The 27,474-nt window shown below is 43.1% G+C and overlaps 5 protein-coding genes across 5 annotated transcripts; 1 reads left to right on the forward strand and 4 right to left on the reverse strand.

The window, feature by feature from the left end:
* Window positions 1-4,121: 4,121 nt before the first annotated feature.
* On the forward strand, window positions 4,122-5,518 carry LOC139767327 (U-scoloptoxin(01)-Cw1a-like). Its single transcript, XM_071696633.1, has 2 exons — window positions 4,122-4,160; window positions 5,023-5,518. Exon 2 carries the CDS (start codon window positions 5,031-5,033, stop codon window positions 5,418-5,420), a length of 390 nt encoding a protein of 129 aa, XP_071552734.1. The 5' UTR covers window positions 4,122-4,160; window positions 5,023-5,030; the 3' UTR covers window positions 5,421-5,518.
* A 731-nt stretch (window positions 5,519-6,249) lies between these two features.
* Window positions 6,250-6,786, reverse strand: LOC139767328 (U-scoloptoxin(01)-Cw1a-like). The gene has a single exon (XM_071696634.1). It carries the CDS (start codon window positions 6,749-6,751, stop codon window positions 6,368-6,370), a length of 384 nt encoding a protein of 127 aa, XP_071552735.1. The 5' UTR covers window positions 6,752-6,786; the 3' UTR covers window positions 6,250-6,367.
* Window positions 6,787-11,256: 4,470 nt separating this feature from the next.
* LOC139767068 (U-scoloptoxin(01)-Er1a-like) lies at window positions 11,257-12,743 on the reverse strand. Its single transcript, XM_071696033.1, has 2 exons — window positions 12,673-12,743; window positions 11,257-11,710 (listed from the first exon to the last, which is right to left on the reverse strand). The coding sequence occupies exon 2, from the start codon at window positions 11,700-11,702 to the stop codon at window positions 11,325-11,327; it is 378 nt and encodes a 125-aa protein (XP_071552134.1). The 5' UTR covers window positions 11,703-11,710; window positions 12,673-12,743; the 3' UTR covers window positions 11,257-11,324.
* A 6,116-nt stretch (window positions 12,744-18,859) lies between these two features.
* LOC139767318 (U-scoloptoxin(01)-Cw1a-like) lies at window positions 18,860-20,030 on the reverse strand. Its single transcript, XM_071696597.1, has 2 exons — window positions 19,917-20,030; window positions 18,860-19,324 (listed from the first exon to the last, which is right to left on the reverse strand). The coding sequence occupies exon 2, from the start codon at window positions 19,314-19,316 to the stop codon at window positions 18,939-18,941; it is 378 nt and encodes a 125-aa protein (XP_071552698.1). The 5' UTR covers window positions 19,317-19,324; window positions 19,917-20,030; the 3' UTR covers window positions 18,860-18,938.
* A 6,459-nt stretch (window positions 20,031-26,489) lies between these two features.
* On the reverse strand, window positions 26,490-27,204 carry LOC139767154 (U-scoloptoxin(01)-Cw1a-like). Its single transcript, XM_071696184.1, has 2 exons — window positions 27,070-27,204; window positions 26,490-26,917 (listed from the first exon to the last, which is right to left on the reverse strand). The coding sequence occupies exon 2, from the start codon at window positions 26,907-26,909 to the stop codon at window positions 26,535-26,537; it is 375 nt and encodes a 124-aa protein (XP_071552285.1). The 5' UTR covers window positions 26,910-26,917; window positions 27,070-27,204; the 3' UTR covers window positions 26,490-26,534.
* Between the last annotated feature and the right edge of the window lie 270 nt (window positions 27,205-27,474).

The following is a 27,474-nucleotide window of genomic DNA, read 5'->3' on the forward strand; positions in this document are numbered from 1 at the left end:
GTTGAAGGTGAGCAGGTTGCCTACTGGGAGGACCTCAACGAAAGTGCGGATCAGGCTGGTTGAAGAGATCTATGTGCATTTGAGCCTTGAACACGTTTTCGAAAATATGAGATGAAAAGTTTCATTCACACACTGACGTCGGTAGTGATCCATGTCCCCCACCTGACGGGTGCAGGTGTGAAATTTCCTGTTTATCTGCTGGTCGATCCATTGACCTGTGATCTGAACCCGAGGTCATATGCCGGGTGTGAGTGAAGACGGCCCGTCGCCCGTGAAAACGTCTTTCTCTGAAGGATTCTGACAGGTGATGGTAGGATAGCGGTGATGGTGGTTGTGGTTGTGGTGATGGTGGTTGTGGTTGTGGTAGTGGTGATTGTGGCAGTGGCGATGATGGTTGCAGCAGTGGTGATGGTGGCTGCAGTAGTGGTGATGGCGGTTGTGGGTGTGGTAAATGTGGAATAATGGTGGTTATCATAGTGGTTATGATGTAGGTTGTGATGATTATGATGGATGTATTGTGTGTGTGTGTGTGTGTGTGTGTGTGTTTTCTCCTGGTCTGTGTGTCTACACTTCCACTCAGGTCTATACCGTTGTTTATGCGCATAAAATGAATACCAGTAACTGTAGTCTCCCCCCCCCCCCCCCTCTCTTTACCTACCTACCTACCTACCTATGCTGTCACCCACACCCACATAATACGTACAACTGAGCCTCTAACAACACCTTAGAATTGGAAAGTTCCCCTGTCCTTCACCTACGGTGCAGTCTCACCTGTCTTTCCCAACATGGCACATATATTTTCTTGGATCTTTTTCTTTGCCTACCTTTCACTCACTTTTGTGACCTCTCCCTCGGTGCCTCATTCTTCTTCTGTTCCACAGTTAAGTTTCTTTGTCATTTCTCCTTTAGCACAGTTGCCTCTAATCTTATGTTACCCCATTTCCCCCATCTTTTTCCACTCTAATTTTCTACATCTTATGTTTTCCTTGACAATTCATTTACCCTCCCTCTCAGTTCCTCTTCCATCTTTCCCACATTCTCTTCCACCCCTATCTATCCTTTCTTCTCACCACCACTCTCTCTCTCTCTCTCTCTCTCTCTCTCTCTCTCTCTCTCTCTCTCTCTCTCTCTCTCTCTCTCTCTCTCGTAGAGACAGACCATCAAAGGAAAACTTCATTACTTGTGTCACGACGTTCGCTACTTTTTTGAAATCTTAAATGCTTGCATGCAACGGAGGAGTTAAGAAGAACCATCGCTAAATTCAGGTCTGCACAAGGCACAATCACAACTAGAATAAAAAAAAAAAAAAAAATTAAATCACAAAAGAAATTGTTAATAAGATTTTTACAAATTCAGACAGGCGATTAATATGAAAGTGAACACGAGATGGTGCATGACTATGAATACTTATCAAAACCTAGACTAAGGGACCGTTTATGAAACAACTGGAAAAAAAAAATATATATAAATATCTTCCGAGCATTTCCTTTTCACCATGTATGTTTGATGAGTATTTTACGACACTTAAGCTGCGGGATCGTATTCACAGTCTGACACCAACCACTCCAGGATCGGAGTAATTGGGTACCTTAGAGTATATCATATAGTTACAGTCAAGATTGGCTAATCAGCTCTGGTAATGGAGAGCTGCGAAGCGAGCCCTGGCTAGGGCCAGACTAGGCTGAAGGTCATCAGGGCAAATCAAATTACCAAGACAATCATTTAGTCATAATACATATCTTATTAAACTAGACATGATAGGAACAGGAATATGTCCCTTAACGTCTTACAGAAAATGAACCTAGCATTTAGTGAGCTGTGGAAGGGGTTTAGGCAAAGTCCGCACACAAGAACTGCTTGACATAAGAACCAAAGGAACCAGCCATTTGCTGACATTCATATCCTGAAAAAAATCTCTAAGTTTACTGTCTGAAACTCAAACAAGAGAGAAACACTCGTTTCTTAGACTTACAACCTGTAGTTAGTTGCTCTACGTAAGTGAGGGCAAACGCATCCTTCGCCATAACTCCATGCATTACATAAGTATATACCTGAAAAAAAAACTTAACGTGGCATCCCATCGTCCAAATCACCCTAATACTATCCAACCCCCAATCAACGCACCATCACATCTCTCTGCCTCAGCAACCTGTTTATCTCGACCTACAATTCCTTTGTATACCTTGTAAGCGCGTGACTTCCTGAAATAGCTACACACATTCTTTCAGTTACTCGCAGTTTCTCTCTCTCTCTCTCTCTCTCTCTCTCTCTCTCTCTCTCTCTCTCTCTATATATATATATATATATATATATATATATATATATATATATATATATATATATATATACTAAAACACCATGTGACAATATTCAATCTTTCTCACACGCAGCAGCAGCAAAAGCCGAGAGCAAAAGAGAGGTTACGGGTGACTGCAGATGACACCAATCACTAGAGGTTCTCTATCAACAATAAGAGTCGATTTAGCTGTAGCTGGAGGAGTCGATGTTTTACAGGATCTCTGCGTCCAGGATGGAGAGGTATCCGCCGGAGAACTGCTATCAGATTGAGTGGGCGCGCGGCGCGGTCGCAGGGAGTCAGGAGGGTGGCGACGACCTCCTCCTTGTTGGGGTGCTGAAGGAGAGGAATATTAGGAACCAGAAGAACTCAATTTCTGTCCAACACGCCATACTACACCCATACCTTGCATCGTGAGTCGTCGGCATTCACCTGCTGTATTCGTGCACTGACGAACTTCGCAGTAATTTGTTCCCTCACGACTGCGTAGTATCTGCAGGTCAGCCCACCAGTCGGCTTCCTGTACCAGCAAGTATCTCCGTACCCCCACCATCAAGTACCTTCACCTGTCATTTGACTCCCTTAACATCAGGAATGCCACATCATGACAGCTACACAGCGTTATACGACCATCTATAATACTATCCACTGTACGTAAAAACCCACAGATCATCAACAAACTGTCTCTGTAAATTTCCCCCCAAATTAGCATCTTCTGGACAGACATAAAGCTTAACATTTACAAAATCTATTGTTCTTCAGTGGATGCACATCAATTGCTTTTAGCACAGAACTTTTCTTTAAAGACCGACTGTCCACACACACACACACACACACTGATCATCACCAACCCTTCAACGAGCGAGCTTTCTAATGGTAATTCACGGAACAGTGTGAACCATACGGCTGTGCCTTGGAAGTTACCAGTGGTATATCTGGGCAGGTTTGGAGTCTCCAGAGAGACCACTGGGCTGGGCCGGAATTCTTGAACTCCCACACTCACTTACCTTTTCCTTGACGGTGTCTGGTGAAGGGGTAATGACACATTTCCTCAGGCTCCACTGACAAGCCTTTTTTAGCATTTTTCTTGGTCATTACCACACCTCATTGATAATAAAAAGAAGAAAATTAAAGACAAAATTCATTGAATTCGTATTGCATATTTTTTTCTCCGTCGTCTTGAATGCCTACCAAAACCACGGGATTAATGCAATAAGAAAAGCAGCACTTGACGGCTGAAAACACCAGGACGGGGCTGACATGCATGTAATCCACTGGTACGTTTTGGACCTTCCCAACTTCCTTTTTAGCACTTGTCTACCAATGTTCGTTTTCTTTTATTAGTTTACCCTGCAGTTCCTTCACAACCATCGTTTAACTAAGATGGTTCATCATCAGAAAGTAACAAACACAGTTATCTTTATCGAATTCACTTTTGAATTCGTATTCCAGCAGGCTACTGTAACAGAGAACGATATGCAGGTAGGAACACGCCAAGTCACCCTTGTCACCTTGAGGTAACCTTTTTCAGTGAATGTTATGCCTATGATCTCCTCAGTAACAGATGATCCACAAAATTCGCTGAGGTAAAAAAAAAAAAAAAAAAACTTTGTTCGTCGCTTACCACTGGACCAGATCAGAGCTCTGTACGAAAGTCGCAAAACGAACTCTTTCATAAAATACTCCTTTCACATTTCACCTGTGATCACCAACCTCTGATGCATAAACACCCCCCCCTCAACTATGGCCTCGAGGACAGGTACAGCCCAAGGACAACCAGTGGCCGAGACGGGCACCTGGACAAGGGTTTAAAAGCGGGCGTCAGGGCAGGTATGGGCATCACATCTCCCCCGTCTCTTGAAACGTGAGCAGCTTGGGGTAAAGCGCGGCCTCAACTCGTGCCTGCCCCTCTCTATACAGTCTATACACTTACAGTGCTACAACCCTTCCTAGTCCCCTGGCACTTGCATTATTCCATAGGCACGAGAAGTAGCAGATATTGTTGCGCAGGAGTGTGGGGGTGGCTGGTTCGCTTATGACGAGCTGCCTGCGGCAGTTTCTGTGTGTGTGCGGGACACTCGTTCGTGTCTCAACACATAACTGATGGTAAACTTAAAAAGATGGATCTGAACGTCTTCAGGACGGCGGGGCTGGTAAAACCGAGTTCTGTGTACGAGAATCGTTTACAGAACTGATTCTCACCGTGCGTTCTGCTGGATCTGCGAGATATAATCAAGGCAAAGTACTCCAGGCGATGTGACGAGATTATGCCAAAAGGAAGAAGGGCTAGCGCGTAGCGCTCTCCGCTGGAATATGCAGTGCTACGAACGAGTCGTGCGACTTACATGTCGTCAAGTGTTATGTGTGAGAAGGAGACCAGAGTTTGTTGGGCTGTTGACAGAATGCCAACAGCCCACGTGTGCGTGAGGAAGAGAAGACAGCAACTTGGACCAGTGGAGTGAAACTTGACAACCATTGAAGTGTTGACATTATATTACATATATATATATATATATATATATATATATATATATATATATATATATATATATATATATATATATATATATATATATAGAGAGAGAGAGAGAGAGAGAGAGAGAGAGAGAGAGAGAGAGATTCTGATTATATATACACTGCCTTCTTTGTCTATTTTTCTGCTAAACATGATTTACTGGCTCTCATTACAAACTCTGTGCTATACTTCTTATGGTTTTCTCCGGCAGCCTCCAAGATGAAGGTCATCGCAGCCCTCTTGTGCCTCGCCGCCGTCGCCTCCGCCAGGATGGCCTACCAGTTCTCCGACGGCTACCTCGACATCTTGGGCGCAGAGCCCGTCCCAAACTTCGACTGCGGTGGCCGCGCCTACGGCTACTACGCGGACATCCCGACTAACTGCCGAGTTTTCCACGTCTGCTTGCCCGTTGCTGACGACCTCGGCGAGATCGTTGAGACCGCCCAGTTCTCCTTCGTGTGTGGCAACCAGACGGTGTTCAGCCAGGAGTCCCTCGTCTGCTCCCATCCCGAGGCGGCCTTCCCCTGCGACCAGGCCGAGACGCTCTACGACGTCTCCAACGCCGACTTCGGCAGGATCCCCGAAGATTTCACCATTCAAAGGAAATAAGTAATGGAAAGACCGAATATGAATATGACTGAGAGTTATGATATCTGTGATATCATTCTATGTGGTGAGTGTCAAGCAATAAAACAGTTCGCAAGAAATACGATTCTTTTCATATTCCTTTTTCTCCACACAAAGATGAATACGCAACACACATACGCACATGTACGCAAACATGCATAATCATGCAAAAAACATATACATACACTCGAGGATACCGCACAAACAGCACATGACAAAAACAAGAAAAATTAAAACATCGTAACCCTTTAGCCTCGATAACACGATAAATCCTGAGACAGCAAGATGTCGCAAGCTGCGATAACGGGGATTTCTTCACGGTTTTCACCAAAACAGTCTGAAGGTCCGACGTGGCTCGCAAGCTCTCTACAAAACTGGAAGTGACCACCAAGGGTCTCGCATGGTGCTGCTCTCAGGCAGTGGCAGGGGCGAGTTCCTCACATATGAACTGACTGAAGGCCCTCAGCACCATCCCCCACAGAAGACTGAGAGGCTACGCAGAGCTCACGACTGTTATCAGAGGACGGTGTTTTAATGTAATCAGACAGTTACGTAAAATGGGAAGGAGTACAGAACGAACGGTCATATCTCATGGGTACTTTTTCCAAAGTGAGTGGAATTCTTCTGGGGGTCAGCTGCCGAGGTCACTTATTCACAGGTGCACCATTCCTCGTAGACAGTAATAAGAGCCTAGCCATTTGCTTACTTCAGGTACATGACCTAAGCCCCACACTTTCTCGCCGACTTTGAGAATGTTTTAGTGTCTGAGGTTGGTGGAAGGCGAATTGCAGTACTCAGCGCGTAGTCATGTAACTAATTATGAAGACAACAACCTTCAGGCAAACACGTTTTATTTTGCGAAATTAAGGCCTGGTACAGTAAAAAGAGAGAGATCTGCTTCATCGTGATACAGAAAACTGTCTAATATTCTAGTTCTTGGTTTCGTGTTCTTGGGTCACGCCGAAGATGGCGTTTGAAGAATCGTAGATGGTGTCGGCCTGGTCGCAGGGGAAGGCTTCCTCGGGATGGGTACAGGCGAGGGAGTCCTGGCTGAACACCGTCTGGTTGCCGCACACGAAGGAGAACTGGGCGGTGTCCACGATCTCTCCGTAGAAGCCGGCGATGGGTAGGCAGACGTGGTACACCCGACAGTCAGTGGGGATGTCGGCGTAGTAGCCGTAGGCGCGGCCACCGCAGTCGAAGCTCTGCGCGGGTTCCGTCCCCAGGATGGAGAGGTAGCCGTCGGAGAACTGGTAGGCCATCCTGGCGGAAGCGACGGCGGCGAGGCACAACAGGGCTGCGACGACCTTCATGTTGGCTGAGCAAGTCCCTGTCAAACATGTCAGAAATGACAGAGGGCTCCTGATATGTACGAAGGCTCTGAATGATAAGAACAGATCTATTTCTTGTACTGTCTTTAGCTATAGTTGGACACCGGAAAGTCTTGTAAGATATCTTCACTTTATCATGACATAAACCGTAAAGCCAAGGTTTCAAGGTCTAATGCAGAATGATGCAGACAAAATTATTCATGTAATATATCCTAAGATAAATAAATCATTCAAAGATATATTCATTATCTGTTTATCAAGACAAACATTCCTAACATCCTAATGTCTATCGAATTCTTATCCTTAAACATATGGTACACACGGAAAAAATGCACACACACACACCCCAAGCAAATCCTATCAATCTGTCTTCTTGTCCTGTTCAAAAAATCCTTCATATACCAATAGCCCTTTTTATCATACAGACCTGCGTATCAAAAAAATATATATCATTCATCAGTAAAGCTTTATTCCTTCAGCCCAGGCTCTGTGCTCGTAGGCAAACTTTATATTGCAACTCTACGTCCAAACCTAAACTCAATCTCAGTGAAGTGAGTGCCACGACTGTCTCAGCTGAGGAAGCACTGCAAGTGCTACGACTACCATTGTCAAGTGGCACAACAGTTATGATGATAAAACTAAATGCATGAAGCCGCCTCCCCTCGATCGTCTATAGGCAGGAGGTGAGGTTCAAGTGAGTGTGATGGACTACCTCCCTTCCTTTTTCTCTCTCTCACACACACACAAGTTTTACTCACAGATGTGGCGTCTGACGAGGAACTGATGGTTGCATCGGTTCGGGAATATTTATATAGTGAACTTCTAATTACTGTGTGATCTTCGCAGTGTGGTTTGTAAATTCCGTTGCTGGGAAGGTCTATAGGCTCCACTGGGTCCTATGTAACAGGTACGAAGACCATGAACAGTGGTTACTTTGAGGTTAGGCAGATAGTTGCAGTCGAGTTGTTTGGTTATTTAAGACGCGGATCTAGTTGAGAATCAGTTTTCCTTGGTACCTTTGATCTGACTGGCACTGTGGACGACATTCCAAACCAAGTCTTATAAGTCCGGTTGAGAGTCTTATTAAAACAGAGGTCACAGTACATATTATGAACGATGGTTTACTTTTCCAGTTCTCGAGGCTTTCCTCTCACCTTCCTCTTTCCGAGCAATTATTTCCCTTGTTAGCGCATTGCGAGAATTACCTTTAGTAGTGTGAAGCGAACATGATCAGCAGCAAAACGCATTTCTCAACAAAGTGGTCCTTCTTGTCATTCCTCAGTTCTTATGACTTCAAGAACACCTGGAATTGGTCAATTTCGATGGCTAGTCTGAGAGGACTGCAACTAAAAATCACTGCCTCATACCTTTGAAGAGGGATTTAACAAAAATGAGACCAATTCCTTGATATTTATGTAATTCACGTTTTAAGTTTTTCGTTAATGTAACTGATATAAATATATATATATATATATATATATATATATATATATATATATATATATATATATATATATATAAACAGCTCATTTAGGATATATATTATCAACATCAACTGGCGAGTCACTGTTACACACACCCACACACACACGCACCAACAGTTAGTATCCTCCCATATGGCTCACCATAACACTGATGTTGTACGGGATAACCATATTTACTTAATGACCCAGACATCCATGCCACACACACACACCGAAAAAAACATATACGCTTATGGCTAATGATGCAATGAATCATTGTCAGATGTTAAGGCTGGAGATCTCTCACGCCCACTCGACCACTCAGCATACAAGTGAAGGATCCCGGTATGGGGAGGTAATAGATCCCAGGGACGCGAAACCCTCTCTCATTACCTGGCGGAAAAGAGGTATTCATGACAACATTAGAAACGGTCAATTTGTAATCATACAATGATGACGGCCATGATCATACCGGTATTTGTTGGAGGGTGGTTGTAGTGGTAGTGATGGTGGTGGAGAATGGTGGTGAGAGTGGTGGAGAATGTAAAGAGATTGCGGTGGTGAAAGTATGTTGATAGGAGGGTGGTTGTGGTGGACGTTGATGGTGATGATGGCGGCGGTGTTGGCGATGGTAATCCTGATGGTGATGGTGACAGCGGGGATGGGAAAGATGGTAATGGTTGTTGGTGATGACTTAAGCATTCTGATGACTTAGTTAACTACAGATTGTACCGCTTTAATCCGGCAATATTGGGAACAGGCCACCGCTGGACCACAGAACTCTTGTTATGCGAGCGTCCTCACGCCCAATCAGTTTTCTGATTAACGTAAGAGCACTGGAATGTTCTGCCGTTTTTTACGACAGCTATCTGAGTTAGCCTCAAACCTCTCAAGTCCCAGCATGGCGTTATTAGTCAATGCTGAGTGTTAATATGGCGTTATTCGTTCCTTTTTCTAAGTGTTGAAATAGCATTATTAGTCTCCGTTGAGTTTTAATGAGAGAGACACACATCGAATGTCCTGGTGCTTCTTTGGTTACTGTCATTACACTTATGAATGCCAAAACAAAGGAATACAAAAACAGATGACACGCCATCAAGCTGACTGTCAGGATCTTGAACCATGTAAGTGTAGATGATTTTTACATCATGTAAGTATTGTAGTGACTTTTTATATGATATATTTTTCACATGGAAGACTGACTTTAGCACGCCGATGACTGGTGCGTGATGACATGTTATTCCCACGACGACAATGGCGGGTATTACACATGACCTTGCGACCTCTGGGGTCAAGCTACACTTGAGAACCTCCCAAAAGTTATGACGTGGATCAGGTTACATGCAAGGCTGGGTCGGGAGTCTGAAGTACAGATCCCAGCGTGTCTTCATGTGTGAGGGGGTACACCACGATCACAATTCCCCTCCAACTCTTCCAAGTATTTCATTTCAGAGGTTCATAGACGGGTTTCATATCCCTAAAATTCATTATGGATTCGCCGACTTTTTTCATAATTCTGGTTGACAGGATCAGTTCATTGCCTTGCTTCAAGTTTCTTTACGTTCCTCATGTAATCGTTGTCCGTCTTTATATTCTTAATTTACTAAGAAATTATTGCCATTCATATCTCGTGGGTCCATAGTTATCTTCCACCGTAACTCTTGCTGTACTAACATAGCCTGATAAGCTTACTGCAGTTCCTCGAGGTTCTTTGATAAAGTGTGCATGATTATTCCATGGTCGTCATGATAAGCTGTGATACTTCCTTCTGACACTGACTCCTCTTCTCTTACGGAGACACGGGGAGGCTGCTGGACAAGATACAAAGGAACTTAACGAAGAAGTGCGAGAAGCGGGTGAAATGAGTCATTACATGAGCTTGGAAGTACACTCTCTGCTGACAACTCAGGAAAAGAAGGGAGCTGGAGATGTGATATGTACCTTTGAACGCCTTGGCGGCTCCGGGGATGTTAATATAGACAATCAGAAAGGAAACCATCACTAAAGGACATAAGACGAAGCTAGGCAAGTGAAGTGTCAGGAAGGGAACGAGGATACGTTCCATGAACACAGTAGTGAACAAATGGTTAGATCAAGTTTAACTAAAAGCGATCACACCTACATAGCCGGAACACCAAAATGCACTCTGACCTTTAGTTATACAGCACCAGGATACGCACGTAACCAACAGGCGCAGGATACATCTTGTACCACGTTCGCAGCACCAGCGTGAACTCCTTGCCCAGTCACAGCATCAGAGCACAACACCATGTCACACCTTTACGAAAACCAGTAGGACGCATCGTCACCTATAGCACCAGGTTACATAACCCCAGACCCTATTCTCTGCCCCTTAACTTCTATGGGCGTAGTGGGAGGAGGTGGTGGAGAAGGAGGAGGAGGAGGAGGAGGAGGAGGAGGAGGAGGAGGAGGAGGAGGAGGAGGAAGGAAATCACGCCTCTTCCCAGCCTTGTAACGGAGTCAACACGTAATGACACATGGTGAGCATCACTATGATGTGACGCATCTATAGTCCTGTTAGAGGTTCAGCCTGAAGGTCGATGAAGAAATGACGGAGTGCTGTTGGTGTATGATCTTCGTACGGATAATGGCTGGGTAGTGTGTGTGTATGACTTTTAAGGGTAGGGTAAAAATATCACACTAATTGAAGCGTATCTACCGCTACCAGTTACGCTGATTGTGGGAATATGATCGTAACAAACGCAGTGTATCTACTTACAGGAAAAGATTATTATCATGTAGCCATCTACCAGCTTTTAATCTTCCTATAAATAAGGATGGTCCTTTGAGATCTGTGATCGAGTAAGTGGCGATGTTGTCACCTGAAATGTGATCCTCACGGCATAATAAGTGAGAACATTTAACTATGTGGTATGTTTACTCTGAATATGTCCGTTCCAGCATCTCTTTTATGCTGTCTAGTATTCACGGACCAAGAACACTCATGATCTGAGAAAAATACGTTAAATTACAGTAAAGGGGAGTGGAAATGGGACATGGACTTGAAAATATGATTTTATTACAATTGGTGGGTATATTACAGCAAGCAGCAGGCCGGAGTTCGTTACATATTACAAATTGTCCTCGGGGATCTTTCCGAAGTCGGCGTTGGAGAGATCGTAAAGCGTCTCGGCCTGGTCACAGGGGAAGGCCTCCTCGGGATGGGCGCAGGTGAGGGACTCCTGGCTGAACACCGTCTGGTTGCCACAGAAGAAGGAGAACTGGGCGGTCTCCAAAATCTCTCCTAGCTCATCAGTGATGGGCAGGCAGACATGGAACACCTGGCAGTTAGTGCCGACGTCCGCGTAGTAGCCGTAGGCGCGGCCGCTACAGTCGAAGGTTTGCGCGGGTTCTGCTCCCAGAATGTCGAGGTAGCCGTCAGAGAACTGGTATGCCATCCTGGCGGAGGCGACGGCGGCGAGGCACAACAGGGCGGCGACAACCTTCATGTTGGTTCCTGAGGAGAGAGTAGACAAGGAACGCTTCAGTATGATAAAATCACATGTCTTCCATCTGTGGAGACCGTGGAAATCACTGGCGCATTTTCATCCCCTATTCGCTGTCTTGAATCAAGCGACTACTTTAACAGTTAGGGATACAACAATCTGGACAATACACACTGGCTTCATCTAACATCTACTATACAGTGGAGGACATGATTCTCAACCAGTGAAGAACAAGACTTGCAGTCAAAATGCTGCCTTTGAGGATACCTGTATTCTTTTATCCTACAAGGAAAACATTTTCTAAGGCAATACGTCGGATATGCTGAGTTTGTGTGGGGGATACACCTCATTCACTCTACGCTTTAAAAAATTGTACACATTCCTAGATGAATGCACATGGACTGATACAGAGGAATACCTCCAACACATGTGTAAGAAACACATGACATTAATTTTCTCTACCGTAATGACAGACGAACCAATTCCTGCTTGATAGGCACGGACAATCTTCACACACACAGACACACACACACACACACACACACATTAAGATACAAGCAGTAAAGACGGAATGGCAACCTAACACCCAAAAACTCTCTGTCCGGCGCTATCATCTTCTTTGTTGAAGCGCTTTCAGTAAGGAAGTTCTTAGAACATAAATGCTACTAATGCTCATGATAGTCACGAAGACTTGCAAAAAATACATTTTGCTTTGTGTGGTAGTAGCTGTGAGGACAAATACTCATTCAAACAACCAGACTAGTTACAAAAAGCTGCCCTCAGCGAGGCAAGGGTCACCACAGTTAACAACCACAGAGCTGTTGCTACGGACACCACGGACACCTGTACTTTCATCAAGTTAACAGAAACTTGCTTCCAATCACGGCACTTTGGTTTACTACGATCCCTTGAGCACAGGCCTGAGGCAGTGGGTGTAAGGCCCAGCGCCCCCGGGCACGGGGGAACTACTCACTGGGAAACAAGCTGCGATGAACTGATACAGCAAAAGGTCTCAGCGGGTCTTTTATACCTCTGGCAGGCTCATCCACGGCCACCCTTCCTGTCATTACGAACATCCCTTCGTGTGACTCCTGCTTTTTATCACTTACAAGCAGAGGTCACAGATGGTCACGAAGGGCTCCTTCGACTCGTCGCTTCCAACCGCTTCGTTCTCGTACATCGCTGAATATCTGTCATTAGAGAGGAGGACTATTGTGGACTTTCCGCTTTTCCGAAGACGTATGGCAAGAAAGGAGGGGAAAAGACTTGGTGAGGCAGACAGACGCCTTTCCTCCCTCCCTCCGCTCCACCATCAACATGACCTCGGCCGTGAGTAGTAGCGACTGGAAGCAGTACAGAATCTCGATGAGCAGGTGGCTCCCATGCCCTCAGCTTGGTCTCCTGCGACGCCTGGAGACCATTGATAGCAGGAGGGATGTGCTGTTAACATCTCTTACTCATCTGGCATATCCTAGACGGCAGATGACCAAGGAAGGCATCATCCATGGAGGATTATACTAGGGTTGATTGGCCTCTAAAGTAGAACTAAAAGTGGAGTTAATCGAGTCAATGATATTGTTGATGTGTCATCTCGTAAGCAGGGAGAGAGAGGTTCTTCCCTAAAAGAGTTAACCTACGACAGGAACGGTGGATGAGGCAAGAACAAAAAGGAGGGGGGTGGGTGAAGGACAAGTAAGACGAGCAAGTCTTTGATACAAAAGGCCGCACTAAACAATGGAGGTTAAAAATTTCAACGACTTAGTCAACGGGGAAGAAGGGCTAGGACACAACATGAACCAACAGGATGGTGAGTCCGGGGAACGTATGTTGGATGATATAGTGTCGTATATGTGCGAGGGAGAGGATCCAAGGATTACGCAAGAGCTGGGAAAACAGATATATATATATATATATATATATATATATATATATATATATATATATATATATATATATATATATATATATATATATATAAACTCGTCCAAGCGGCTTTACAGCAAGAATAAGAACAGGATGTATCTTGACCTTAAGAACAGTCTCAGGGGGATCATGCGACGAAGAGGTCCTGATTTCGTGGAGACCAGACGCATTCTAGACAGGGAAAACGTTTGGAACTTCTATATTCCTGTAAAGCTTATTGTCGCTACATTCGTAATTTTGGTCGGCAATGTGGTGTTATAGGTTCAGTGAGCAACAGAAGAGAATCTGTCAGTGTGAGGTCACAGTCTGAGATCCTCTTTAACTTCACAGTCGGGTTGCTTGACTGAGAAACCCAGGATGATAATGTGATGGAGATTTAACAAAAGCTGGCACAGAAAGGAGACAAGAAGGGTCACAGGTCACACCTTGAGGGAACTAATGTGTTGAGGTCATAACACGAACTGAATATATGATCGTATAAGAAAACAGGTTCGCCGGGAGAGCGTGTGGGAAGAATATAAAGATATTTGAGGCAAAGGAAAACATAGCATGAGGTAGGAAGAAACCATGAGGGTGGATCTGCAGCTGTTCAGAGCGTGGAAGAGGGAGGAAGTGCCACCTGCACTAAGGGTATGAGGTGGGAGGTTCATGTATGCAGCCCATATGGAATCAGACCAGGATTCATTCAGAGGACTATCTCTCGGCCTACACAGACGTGCAGACACTAAAGTTATGCAGGCATGCATGCTTACATAGTATGCGCAGACGGTTACGTACATACATACCAAAGTGTGGTAATGTGGCCTCAGGATCTATCTCGTGGCCTTCATCACACTGGGAAAAAGTATAAATGTTTTCGCAATCTGTACAGTTTGTTTTAACCAATTAGATGTGTGTTGGTCGACGAGAATGCAGTTGTGATTAAGTGTTTTTGCTTCAGAATTACATTTCACGTTATGAGAGTTCTGCTTGTGCGAGGGATAACGGTTTGTGCGGCTTCTTGGTAGAGAAACCCACATCAGTGAACCTACCTACCACCAGCGACATGGTTCTGCCTAAAGCCAGAGATGGTGCTCACCGCACGCCTTCTCTCTCTCTCTCTCTCTCTCTCTCTCTCTCTCTCTCTCTCTCTCTCTCTCTCTCTCTCTCCCGCTACGGTCGTTCAAAAAGTCGATCCTGATTTCAGCTGGAATTGTCTGTAACCAAATATAAAGTTTTCTTTTGAATGCTTCGGTGGTTCTTCCGGTGAAAGTTTCTTATTTCCACTAACAGTACTTTCAATAGTCTTTCAATTAATCGTACAGGGAGGGCTCTAGCATATTTTTGCAGAGTTAATAAAACATTTTTCTCCCTTGTTGAGAGGTCTGAAATTCATTGTGCTGTCCTTTATCCCTTCAGTCTGCCGTCAAGCGTAGATGATCATATTTTCTTCCTTTCTTTCTGGGCTCTAAAGTTTGAGTTCTTTGAGCCTCTCATAGTAGGTTCCATTACCTTGATCCTGCACGTCAGATGCTTCTGAACTCTCTCCAACACCATAAATTCCATATGTCTTTTGCATTACTCTTTTCCTGGTGGCCATGCGACATAGCAGTATTCAATTCTGTTTCTTAAGACATCCTTGAAACACTTCCATTAAGTTATCTGTCTCCCGTGGTGAAAGTTGACATCATCATACCACTCATTACTCGCCTTGATAATGCTATCTTCAATACGCTCTCTGAATTCCAGTTTCTTGCTTAAGAAGACTCCAACATCTTTGATATTTGCTTCGGTTTAAGTCACTTTCATTGTTCGTCCTTTATACCGTGTCATCAATAGATTGTTGTTAGTTTCGTGATTCTTTTCTTTTATTGTTCGATAAATTGCAACTAGTTCTCATCTACCCATTTGTAGGACCGTATCTGGGTCGTTTTGTATCTCCTTATGATGAACTTTTTTAATGCTGCGATTTTGTTCACTTTACCTCACGATTTTACTTTGTGAAACTTCTTTGTCGATATATGACATCATTATCATAAGAAAAAAATATGTTTTAATGTATATATATATATATATATATATATATATATATATATATATATATATATATATATATTTTCTTTTTTTTTTTTTCATACTATTCGCTATTTCCCGCGATAGCGAGGTAGCGTTAAGAACAGAGGACTGGGCCTTTGAGGGAATATCCTCACCTGGACCTCTCCTCTGTTCCTTCTTTTGGAAAAAAAAAAAAAAAACGAGAGGGGAGGATTTCCAGCCCCCCGCTCCCTTCCCTTTTAGTCGCCTTCTACGACACGCAGGAAATACGTGGGAAGTATTCTTTCTCCCCTATCCCCAGGGAATATATATATATATATATATATATATATATATATATATATATATATATATATATATATATATATATATATATATATATATATATATATATATATCACTGGGAACAAACACGACAATCCTGAGCGCTTTCGTGTATTACCACATCTTACAAGGACACGTTACAGACTGCTGTGTGTAACTTTTGTCCTCTGAAGGTTTTAATACACGAAAGCGCTCGGGATTCTCGTGTGTCCTCTTCCTAGCGGTGCCTCTGCATTTACGAAGTTACTTATTTCCTTAGATTTTTTGCATATATATATATATATATATATATATATATATATATATATATATATATATATATATATATATATATATATTTTTTTTTTTCTTTTTATTATACTTTGTCGCTGTCTCCCGCGTTTGCGAGGTAGCGCAAGGAAACAGACGAAAGAAATGGCCAACCCCCCCCCCCCCCATACACATGTATATACATACGTCCACACACGCAAATATACATACCTACACAGCTTTCCATGGTTTACCCCAGACGCTTCACATGCCCTGATTCAATCCACTGATTCAATCCAATCCACATATATATATATATATATAGATATATATATATATATATATATATATATATATATATATATATATATATATATATATATATATATATATATATGGGAGCGGGGGGCTGGAAATCCTCCCCTCTCATTTTTTTTTAAATTCTCCAAAAGAAGGAACAGAGAAGGGGGCCATATGAGGATATTCCCTCAAAGGCCCAGTCCTCTGTTCTTAACGCTACCTCGCTAATGCGGGAAATGGCGAATAGTATGAAAAAAAAAAAAAAAAAAAATATATATATATATATATATATATATATATATATATATATATATATATATTGAAAGTTCAAACTCTTGCCACACTCGTGAGGACTATTGAATTGTAACCTTCTACCTCAGTGAGCCAACCTCAAGAGTTAGAGGTAATTATGGAGTCTTCCCTCCCCACACACCCGTCCCATGCAGTCACGATCTCTGGCTCATCATAACCATCCTCCTCCTCCTCCTCCCTGTTTTATTCTTACGCTTTTTTTAACCTATCAATGTTGAAGGTTTCCTTTGTCTTTTTGTATTTTGACTTTTTACTGTCATCATTCCTTCTCTGAGTCTGTGCCTTTTCTTCTGTTTCTTTCTAGTTCTCTCTCTTTTTCAGCTTTTATCCCTACCCTTCTTCCTTCATCATCTCATTCTTCCTCTTAGATTTCCCTCTACTTTTCTATATTTCCGTCTTTTTGTTTAAACTTCTGATGCAGCCTTTCTTCCTTTCCCTCTGAATTTTTCTATCTTCAGTCTCGGCCCTATAGAACCTCTGGATTATGACACATGATCTTTCATTCTAATTACCTTCAACATTCCCCTCCCTCCGACGCCCGGCCTTAACCCAAGACAGGCCGCTGATGTAGTGATGCCATGATGATACACCCACCCACTTCCACCACTGCCTCATTTCCCATCACCGTCGCCTCCTGATGGATCCAGGTGCCAATACGACACAAGTCAGACGGGGGGATGACATGATGCATCCCCTCCACCTCCAATCACCGTGTCACCTCCTGGCAGAGCCTTGCCTCGATGGGTGATCGCTACACACACAAGACACATCCTCTCCCGCCGAGGAATGGCTGGCGAGGTGCCAGGTTTGCTAAGGAGGTCACGCGTCTCCCGTAGTTGTTGCTGGTCATCGTCTTACGCCTTAAAGACAACGACACACCGTCATGGTTCACGCTGGGTTCTTATGATGACAGATGAGGAACCGAGGCATTATTTTGTTTGTCTTGTTTTCATATCATTATTATTATTTTCTCCATTAAATGTTTGAGATTTTTACGATTTTTGTGATCGCCGTTTCCCGTGTCAGCGATGTGGGGCCAAACGAAGGAAGAACTGAAGACATGTTCTTGATGATCAGTACTATTTGTGACCCACACAGGGAGCGGTGCTGCTATCAGCCGGTTTGAACTTGTATCTGCTTTTCTTTCTATGAGGGATGACATCCGCACAAACCGTGCATTTACCTAACATTATGATCCGGCAAATGAATACTTTTAGCATAGCATTAAGAACGAGAGATTAATGTTTCAATGCTTATACTGTATAACAGTTTCTTCAGCGTCCGGCAACGACCAGCGTTACCAGACGTACGCTTGCAGACAGAACGCATACACATGTGGTCTGGTCGAGGATACGAACAAACACACACACACACATTAACATAAAGTACGGTCCTCATTCTACAAAGGCTTCTAGTTTTGTTAGATATCCCAGCCATCCTCGTACAAATATTAGAAATCATTCCCTTTAATGTGAGGTGTAATGATACTGCTTACGATTCTCACACACAGAAAGTTTTTTTTTTTCAAGATTTCGTTGAAAAGGAAAGGTTTCAGAGTACCTGGTGAGCGAACGGCACAGTATATGTCTCCTCATCCCAACACCAGAACAAGAGGTGTTGAACGATTCACACGTTTCCTGCAGTCTCTAGTTTAGTTTCAGAGTGATCAAAACCAACAAAACTGCCATTAACTAACGGTAGTATGACATTTTCTACCCCTCAGATTTTTTTTATCACTGCACAAAATATTCAGTTTGGAAATTCTGACTATCATTGAAACAGATTTTTAAATAAATGTTTTTACTTCAACCCACATTGTTAAAAAATATATATATACAAACTTAAAGCTAGTTGATGGAAAGATAGGAGACAAGAAACTTTACATAAAACCAACATCTGATAAGATTTTGTTAGTTCAGATAATCAAAATTCATGAAATTATCATACCAAAGCATGAATTCGTCAAGTGAACCCATGAGGGATGTTTTGGGTTGGACAGGTTAGAAGACAATGAAATGTCGATAAAAATGCTACTTTATTACATGAAATGTACAGGAGTTATGTGAGATTCGATTCTTTTTTTTTTTTTCTTACAGTCTAGAGGATCTCTTCGGGGATCCTGCCGAAGTCGGCGTTGGAGATGTCGTAGAGCGTCTCGGCCTGGTCGCAGGGGAAGGACTCCTCAGGATGGGCGCAGCTGAGGGACTCCTGGCTGAACACAGTCTGGTTGCCACACACGAAGGAGAACTGGGCGGTCTCAATGATCTCGCCGAGGTCGTCAGCGATGGGGAGGCAGACGTGGAACACCTGGCAGTTAGTCGGGACGTCCGCGTAGTAGCCGTAGGCGCGGCCGCCGCAGTCGAAGTTTGGTAGGGGCTCTGCGCCCAAGATGGAGAGGTAGCCGTCGGAGAATTGGTAGGCCATCCTGGCGGAGGCGACGGCGGCGAGGCACAACAGGGCTGCGACGACCTTCATGATGATGCCTGGAGGAGGTGCAGAAAACTACATTGAAAAGGATTAAGCACCAAGCACCCACTTACTTCGCTGGCAATACGCGCATCGCAATGTCGTTGACGTATGACTTGTCATTTCGGTAGACTCAGCTAAAGCACACTAGAGAGTGTAGCTTCCCGTTCAGGCATTAAGTCATTCAGGTCCGACGGAACGTCTCTTCCCTTGTATTATGACAGGAGAAGCCGTGGCTGTCTGGAATAATCCCTCATCACCAAAAGGGCGTGATGGAAATGTTCGTAATTTCTTTTTTTTACAGCAACAGGCACATCGCAGGAAAACGTAGTGGGGGAAAATATTCTTGATAAGTATTTGCATGGGAACACATACAAACGTTTACACCAACACACAAACATACATAAATATATATACGAACATAAATATATATATATACGAGTTAAAGCTTATGTGTACGACCCTCGCACACCTGTTCCCTCTACCAGCAACCTCCGTAGCAACATCAACCACGAGCTTTCACTGACTGAATATGAGGAGGCGCTGGTGAGAGGCACAGACTTGTGTGCGGGGTCTGAAGGCTACACAATCCCAGTTAGGATTACTTACTCTCTCGGTAGAGGTCCGGGATGAACTGATGGCAGGAGAGGTCGCGGCTCGGCTTTTATACCTCCCGTTGCCTGGACCTTGGACATCCCTTCTGTCATTAAGATCTTCCCTTCACGGCTCTGTTGCAAGGACAGTCTTGAAAGGTTCCTCAGGGTATGAAAGCAGCGGCGTTCGTTCTCCTTCATCCTCTCTGTCCTTCCATCCCTCGAAGGCATATATGTATATATATATACATACATATATATATATATATATATATATATATATATATATATATATATATATATATATATATATATATATATATATATATGAGAATGTGCATTCTAATTTACACTTTCACACGAGGGCACACACGAGCCTACGTGGTGTAGTGGTTAGCGGTGTGAACCACCAAACTAACGGGGACCGAGTCAGAGTCCCAGACATAGCGGCCGCCTCACAGCTAACACAACTGTTACAACCTTCCCCTCTGGCGTTGGTCGGTTATTGGTTATTCCATCTTCTATCTTTTTTTTTTGTGTGTGTGTCCGAGGAGAAGCTGGGAAAGTTTATTATGATAAAACATCAATATTCTTCTATTATGATGAACGCAGACCTTGTTTTCTAGACGTGAAGAAATGTCTTCCATTTTCTGGAGATTTACGTACATTTATCACGTCTCTCACCGGAGATAACATTAGGAAAATCCATGCCGATGATAACGAATATTAACCTCGGTATTACATTTATGCTGAAAACAGTAGGGAAATATATGCTGACGGTTGAAAGACTGGTCTAGTGTTTAAAACTAACAAATTAGGGTAATTTCCAAGTAATCATCAAATGCCAAAGTAGGAACAAACCCCACGCAGAACACATCAGAAGTGTGTTAGAGATACCACACATCCACCTCGCTGAATCTCACGTATCCGAACTGGGACTGCCACGTACAAACCTCATCGATGCCACGTATCCACCTCGTTAATGTCACGTGCCTGTGGGTAATCAAACGCTTCTGACTCTACGATGCCAAGTAACTGTCGGGCGAAAGCCACGTACACCACGACCTGCTGACCCTAGCCCACCTTAAGACTGTCAGCATTTCATAAATAATTTCATTGGCAACATGTCCTCCTGCTGCTCATGATGCAACTTACTCTTCTTCACTGGTGATCTGAACCTTCCAAGGAGACGTGAAAAACTATATATGAATATATATAGTGTCAAACAGACAGACACAGTTTCATGTAGTAATCCATACATGTCTCATTCATGGACAGCATTACTCTCTAGGGCTCCGCATATCTCAAGTCGTGTCTCTTGATTTCTCAAAAGCTTCTGATGAATTACGGCATACGTCGCTGATTTCTACATTTCCCATCTTCGTCCTTTCTTCCTCTGTAAACTAATTTCCAAGGGTTTTAATATTATCTGTCCATTTCTGTAGGTGTTGATGGATCAACCTCTCCTTTATAATCTCTCAACAGAATTAATATCCTCGCCGTTCTCTTTTAAACTCTCATTCTTTCTTACTGATCTATTCTCAATAAAATCTCCCGGTTTTTCCACATTCACCGAGTACCACCTTGGCTCATTTGCGCTTTCTGTTTCCTCACCTTACGTCAACTGTTTCCCTCATTCAACACCTGTATAACAATTTCCCCCAAAGGGTGATGGATGCAAGTTACCCAAACTCATAACCAAATTCATCATTTCTTCCCGAAATTGCTCTTCGTTATTCCACTGGAGGATTCTCTCGCCCAACCTTTCGACCCTGTCAATATCAATGGCACTAACTTAGCCTCTGGTAGTTCTCAAGACACGATATTTCATATACAACTACGCCTGCATCCCAAGCCTCTGTGGATGCCTTGTGAATTTCTCCACAGTGTGTTTGCCCAAGGTGGACAGAATGTTGCATATAATCCTCACTAAAGTACTGTTCTATCTCTCATACAAACATATATATATATATATATATATATATATATATATATATATATATATATATATATATATATATATATATGTATATATGTATATATATATATATATATATATATATATATATATATATATATATATATATATATATATATATATATATATATATTATAATCATAAGAAAACGCGAGAGACGGACCACAGGTACGGTGTGAAAATAATTTACATGCGTTGTTAAGATAAAGAGACAACGTATAGCGGTAACCAGCAGTATCCCCTGAGTCTGTAGTATTTAGGTAACGGTCGGCCCTTCCTTGATCATATTCAGAGTCACGTTAAACGAAGGAGGAAGGTCGTCTATCTGATCACTTGTGTGAGAGAAGGAGGAATTCAATTACCAAAATATATACACGAATATCTTTTTTCTTCCTCTGTTGCACGGACAGCCTCTGTGTTATTAATCTTCTCATGACTCACAATTCTGAGTATCAATTACCTTGTGACGTTTCAGTACGAAGGCTCTTGATTTTCAGGTACCAATTATCAAAACGTGTTATAGCCAGAGGAATTATCATGTTACAGACTCATACGATATGATGGATATAACATGTAATCACATCTTCATCCACGTAGATGTACATCTTCCACACTGCTGCAAGGTGGTGAGGAGTGAAGATGAAGGGGGGTCACCTCTACTCATCCACATCATTTAGTCCGTTTTTGAAGGCCCTGAACAGCATGACAAACGTGCAAGCTTGAAATTCGAAAGGTACGAAAAGATGGTATCTTTAAGGCGGAATATAGTCCGAAGGGAATTACGTCTCTCATCTCATCGAAAAAAAGAATGAATACACGAATAAAAGAATAAAAAAGATAAAAATAATAATAGAAACGAAATTTGCTTCTCGTCATTCCTTTGTTTTTTCAGAGGTGTCGAGTATTTGGCTGTCGTCCTCAGCAAGATTTACTCGCTGGAAAAGAAAAAAAAAAAATCCTCTCCCTAAGAACCTCTTGGTCATAGACACGATGGTCTGACGTGGCTCTCGGCAAGGCCAACCAACGTGACTACTGTTTGTACGTGTTCCCCCGACTGTAAACCCAAGTCTCTCGTTGTGCATCGTGCTTTATCATCTAACTGTAGACATTCTCCCCAAGATAGGCGGGGTGGGGGGTTGAGGCTGCCAGAGTTTACGTTCTTGGTTAAGACCAAGATTGTGTAAAGTAGGTGTTGCCTGCAATTCACACTCCAGCACACCCAGAGGTGGCTCTCCGGTTGCTTATGGCCACTGGAAGTCATATTGATTCCAGCTTTTGATAATATATATATATATATATATATATATATATATATATATATATATATATATATATATATATATATATATATATATATGCAATTTCTCCTATGCATATACGGATGAAAAGTGCAAGGGTTAAAGATAGGCGACCTTACCCCCGGGTGGTATGAGGTGTTCTGTGTAGGGACCTAACAAGTGAATGTTAAAGCGCGCGCGCGCGCGTGTGTGTGTGTGTGTTCATGGTGAGTTGAAGTCTTGCGTTAACCATTCAGCTGTCAATTCTAGCCTTCCTTACTCATGGGTAATTTTGAAAGGATGTTCCATGAGGTCTCATGAATCTTCAGGTAGGAAATGTTCAATTCATCTGTTATTATTCTGTACATTCAACCATATTTTCATAAGAAAGGGGACTGGGTATCCACTGATGTCCCATCGCAACATTTTGGTAACGTACTTGTTTTGGGACGTTATCTTAAGCTTGCGTTAGAGTCTCCTATGTCGTTGTATCATGATAAGGATAACATGACGTGGTTATTCTTATCACTGGTATAAGGTAATTAAGACGGTAATGACCTGTCTGACAAAATCCGTTTTGATTCTTTTGTCTCAGCCAATATATACATCTATCTGTCTAGGTATCTGCATATATATCAACCATTTTCTTCACCATTTTCTCTTAAATGATACACTTAAATACAAGACTTGTAAAAACCACAATAACATTTCGTGGTGGAATATCCAGCCATCACTTCTGTGGACCTGCCCTAAATTCCTCGTAAGGAAGCCATCATTTACGCATAATATGCACATCCGACAAGGAAAGATTACTCTAATGGAAAAAGTGTTAAATTACACTATATAAACATTATGTATATGATCGCACGGTTATATAATGGATACCATCATAAGTGGCTATATCCTCCCTTCCACTAACAAGAAATGTACCGTATGTCAGATGAAGCCACAGATCTGCAACCTCATGATACTTGATATACCTGGAATATCTAACGTCTCTGCCTAATACATTCCCATATTCACAATGCTTTGAACGCTACACAACATCTCTAAATCTAAGTATTTCTCTATTGCCAGTCTGCTAATCTTCATATATACAATATGATTATCGCTGTCACTAAAACGTTTCTAACCACCTTCCGTCCTGTAGGGTCAACAGAGAAAAAAACAAAACTGAAATAGCAAGTGATGTCATCTGAAGGTTCTCAAGCGGTTGTAAATGACCTCACAAATCCACACCATAAAACAAAATATATTCAAGGCTGAAATGAAAGGGGAAAAATAAAGTCTCCCAAGGACACGTGAAAGGTATTTTTCTTCTCTTTTATGTGTATGTGTGCGTGTGTGTGTGTGTGTGTGTGTGTGTGTGTGTGTGTGTGTGTGTGTGTGTGTGTGTGTGTTATACACCCTTGTGGAAGAAAGATCAAAGAGAAGAAAGTGCACGTGTCATTGAATGACTCGGTTCCAGATAGCTGCGACCTAATGCCTCGCTGCTTTAAGACAGTTTCGAACCACATGTTTTTCTTTGGTTCATGAAAGCTTCGAACCGTCATCTTTCTGCTTTAAGATAAGTTTCGAGCCATCGTTTCTTTCCCTTGTGATAGCTTCAAAGAACCGTCTCTGCCTCAAGACTGATTACGTATAATGAAAGTGATATCAATACGATTCTTTACAGACAATGAAATGTTAACTCTCACTATATGTTGCTACTGATACTATTATCTATATTATATGTTGTTACCGATACTATTATCTATAAGGATGGATACGATCAGAACGGCATGGCAACGAGCATGGACCTTTCCCAACCATTCCGTCTTTCTATCTCGCCCTCAGAATAAAACCACAGTGATCCGATTACCACCACTCTGACTCGCCACCACCACCACCACCACCACCACTCTCAAACCTCACATAAACACACTGCTGACCCTCATCTACGTCATCCTTAACACAAACCATCAGTGGATAATTCTTGAGCAATTCCTTCAGAATAATTCCGAGACCATATACACTCTCACTGGAGAATTTCTGCCCGGTGGCGGTAGCATTCTGGAGACCCGCTAGATGAACAGGTACATGTTGGTTGGTGAGGGATATGCAGCCTCCCATATTCACATACTTAACTCCCTCCCCGATAGCAGATACCGATCCCAGGCTAACTATCTGACCCTGTTAGCCTCATTTAGCTCCTGAATCAATAGAATACTTTATACGAAGTCGTCATCTGGAGAACATCATGTTGCACAGTACAGTTATTGGTACAAAAGGCCACTGGTTATCTTTATCTTGATCAGTATATACCACCGTCCTTGTAACACCCTCGTGTCGCCTCCCCTCACAACTCGCACATCATGTACTAACTCTGCTGGAAAGGTGACATTACCTGAGGCAAAAGCTAATTAGCTGCATTGGCTAAGGTTCAGTTTGTTAGCAGATCCCCTTCTTCTCCCAGAGTAACAGATAAAACACCCGCAGAAGGATCCACTTGTTCTGCTGAGATATGTCATCTTAACTACAATAGAGAAAAATGTAGAATGATTCTACTGCCCCACTGGAGCCGGTACATTAGATGATCTACGACTAAAATCTTGTAGAACAGTGTACTTATACCCCTATGTGTTAGTTGCACTGACAAAGCTTGAGCTGTACCAAAGGCATAACATCTTAATATGATCATTCCTATCAATTATACAGGTCGAACTAAGCTAACACATATGTAGTGCATTTCCTTCGACCAGCTGCACTACCTGATCTACCACATATACCAGCAATATAATACGGATTCGCCACCATTACTAATACCAGGTTCCCCTCCTTCAACTGATCCCACGCTCCCCTCCCATCAATTAATCCCAGATCCCCGTCCATTAAATGATCTCAGGGTCCCCTCGATTAAATAATCTCAAGTTCCCCTTCAGTAAATGATCTCAGATTCATCTCCATTAACTGATCCCAAACTCCTTTCAAGTGACCTCAAACACAAACCACATCAATAACTTGTATCATCAGCTGTTAATCTCATGTTCCGAAAGCTAGAACTGCGTACGTACATTACAAATAAAGAGATTCCAAAGGTAATTCATCTGCAACATCAGTATCACTTTACAGTAATCCCGAGAGAGAGAGAGAGAGAGAGAGAGAGAGAGAGAGAGAGAGAGAGAGAGAGAGAGAGAGAGAGAGAGAGAGAGAGAGAGAGAGAATATCTACGAAGGTCAGTATTCTGTGGCACTACGTAAGGTTAGTATCACGGAGTACAACGTCAGGAAAGCCTCTGTCCACAAAATATCTTTAGGGTAGGGAAAATGCTGAACAGGTAAAGCTTATACTTTTATTGTAGTCGTTTTAGAACGTTTAGGTCACATATTCCAAGACCGCTTTAAAGGTCCCTTCCAGGAACTGTGCCGAAGTCGGCGTTGGAGGAGTTGTAAAGCGCCTCGGCCCGTTCGCAGGGGAATGCCTGGTCTGTGTGGGCGCAAGTGAGGGTCTCCTGGCTAAACGTCGTCTGGTTACCGCAGAAGAAGGAGAAATGGGCGGTCTCTGCGACCTCTCCCTCATCATCAGTGATGGGCAGGCAGACGTGGAACACCTGGCAGTCGGTACTCACGTCTGCGTAGTAGCCGTAGGCGCGGCCGTTGCAGCTGAAGGTTCGCAAGGGCTCTGCGCCCAAGACTTGCAGGAAGCCGTCGGAGAACTGGTAGGCGAAATTGGCGGAGGCGACGGCCACGAGGAACAACAGGGCTGCGACCTTCATGATGGTTGCTGTGGAAGGATATGGACACGACGAACTAACAGACGAACCAATGGATCATATGAACACAGAGCAAGGCTATGGAGACGGACAGAGTCACCGATACTTCAAAAACTCTCACACAGATGACAGATAAAGGAGCACACTCTCCACTTCTACTTACCTAAGGGAAACAATTTTTTTTTCTTGAGAGAAAGAGACTAGAGCGAGAACGAGAGAGAGTTTCAGCTGTTTGGGTGTGATGGCTGAAGGGTCGGTGTCGGAAAACCGCTTCCGGACTACTCGCTGGTTTCCTGTGGGAGATGAACTGATTGAGTGCGAGGTCGCCTTGGGGCTTTTATACCTGTGGTTAAGGCGTCCACGGCCAGCCGCCAACCGCCCGGCTATTAAGATCAACCCCTCCCTGAGTCATCTGGTTTTTGCCAGAAAGAACAAAACTCAGGGGGTTAGGGCTAACCGGGGCCCGCGACTTCCGCTTCGTTTCTCCTCATTTCTCTGAACAGTTGACGAAAAACCGACGTTAAAAGAAAGAACACAAATGACTCCATAAATCATGGATAAAGGAGTG

Source organism: Panulirus ornatus, chromosome 59 (genome assembly GCF_036320965.1).
Source record: "Panulirus ornatus isolate Po-2019 chromosome 59, ASM3632096v1, whole genome shotgun sequence".
NCBI classification, from domain to species: Eukaryota; Metazoa; Arthropoda; class Malacostraca; order Decapoda; family Palinuridae; genus Panulirus; species Panulirus ornatus.

Coding starts and splice junctions, on each gene's coding strand:
- LOC139767327 (XM_071696633.1), top strand. CDS start 5,031: ATGAAGGTCATCGCAGCCCTCTTGTGCCTCGCCGCCGTCGCCTCCGCC.
- LOC139767328 (XM_071696634.1), bottom strand. CDS start 6,751: ATGAAGGTCGTCGCAGCCCTGTTGTGCCTCGCCGCCGTCGCTTCCGCC.
- LOC139767068 (XM_071696033.1), bottom strand. CDS start 11,702: ATGAAGGTTGTCGCCGCCCTGTTGTGCCTCGCCGCCGTCGCCTCCGCC.
- LOC139767318 (XM_071696597.1), bottom strand. CDS start 19,316: ATGAAGGTCGTCGCAGCCCTGTTGTGCCTCGCCGCCGTCGCCTCCGCC.
- LOC139767154 (XM_071696184.1), bottom strand. CDS start 26,909: ATGAAGGTCGCAGCCCTGTTGTTCCTCGTGGCCGTCGCCTCCGCCAAT.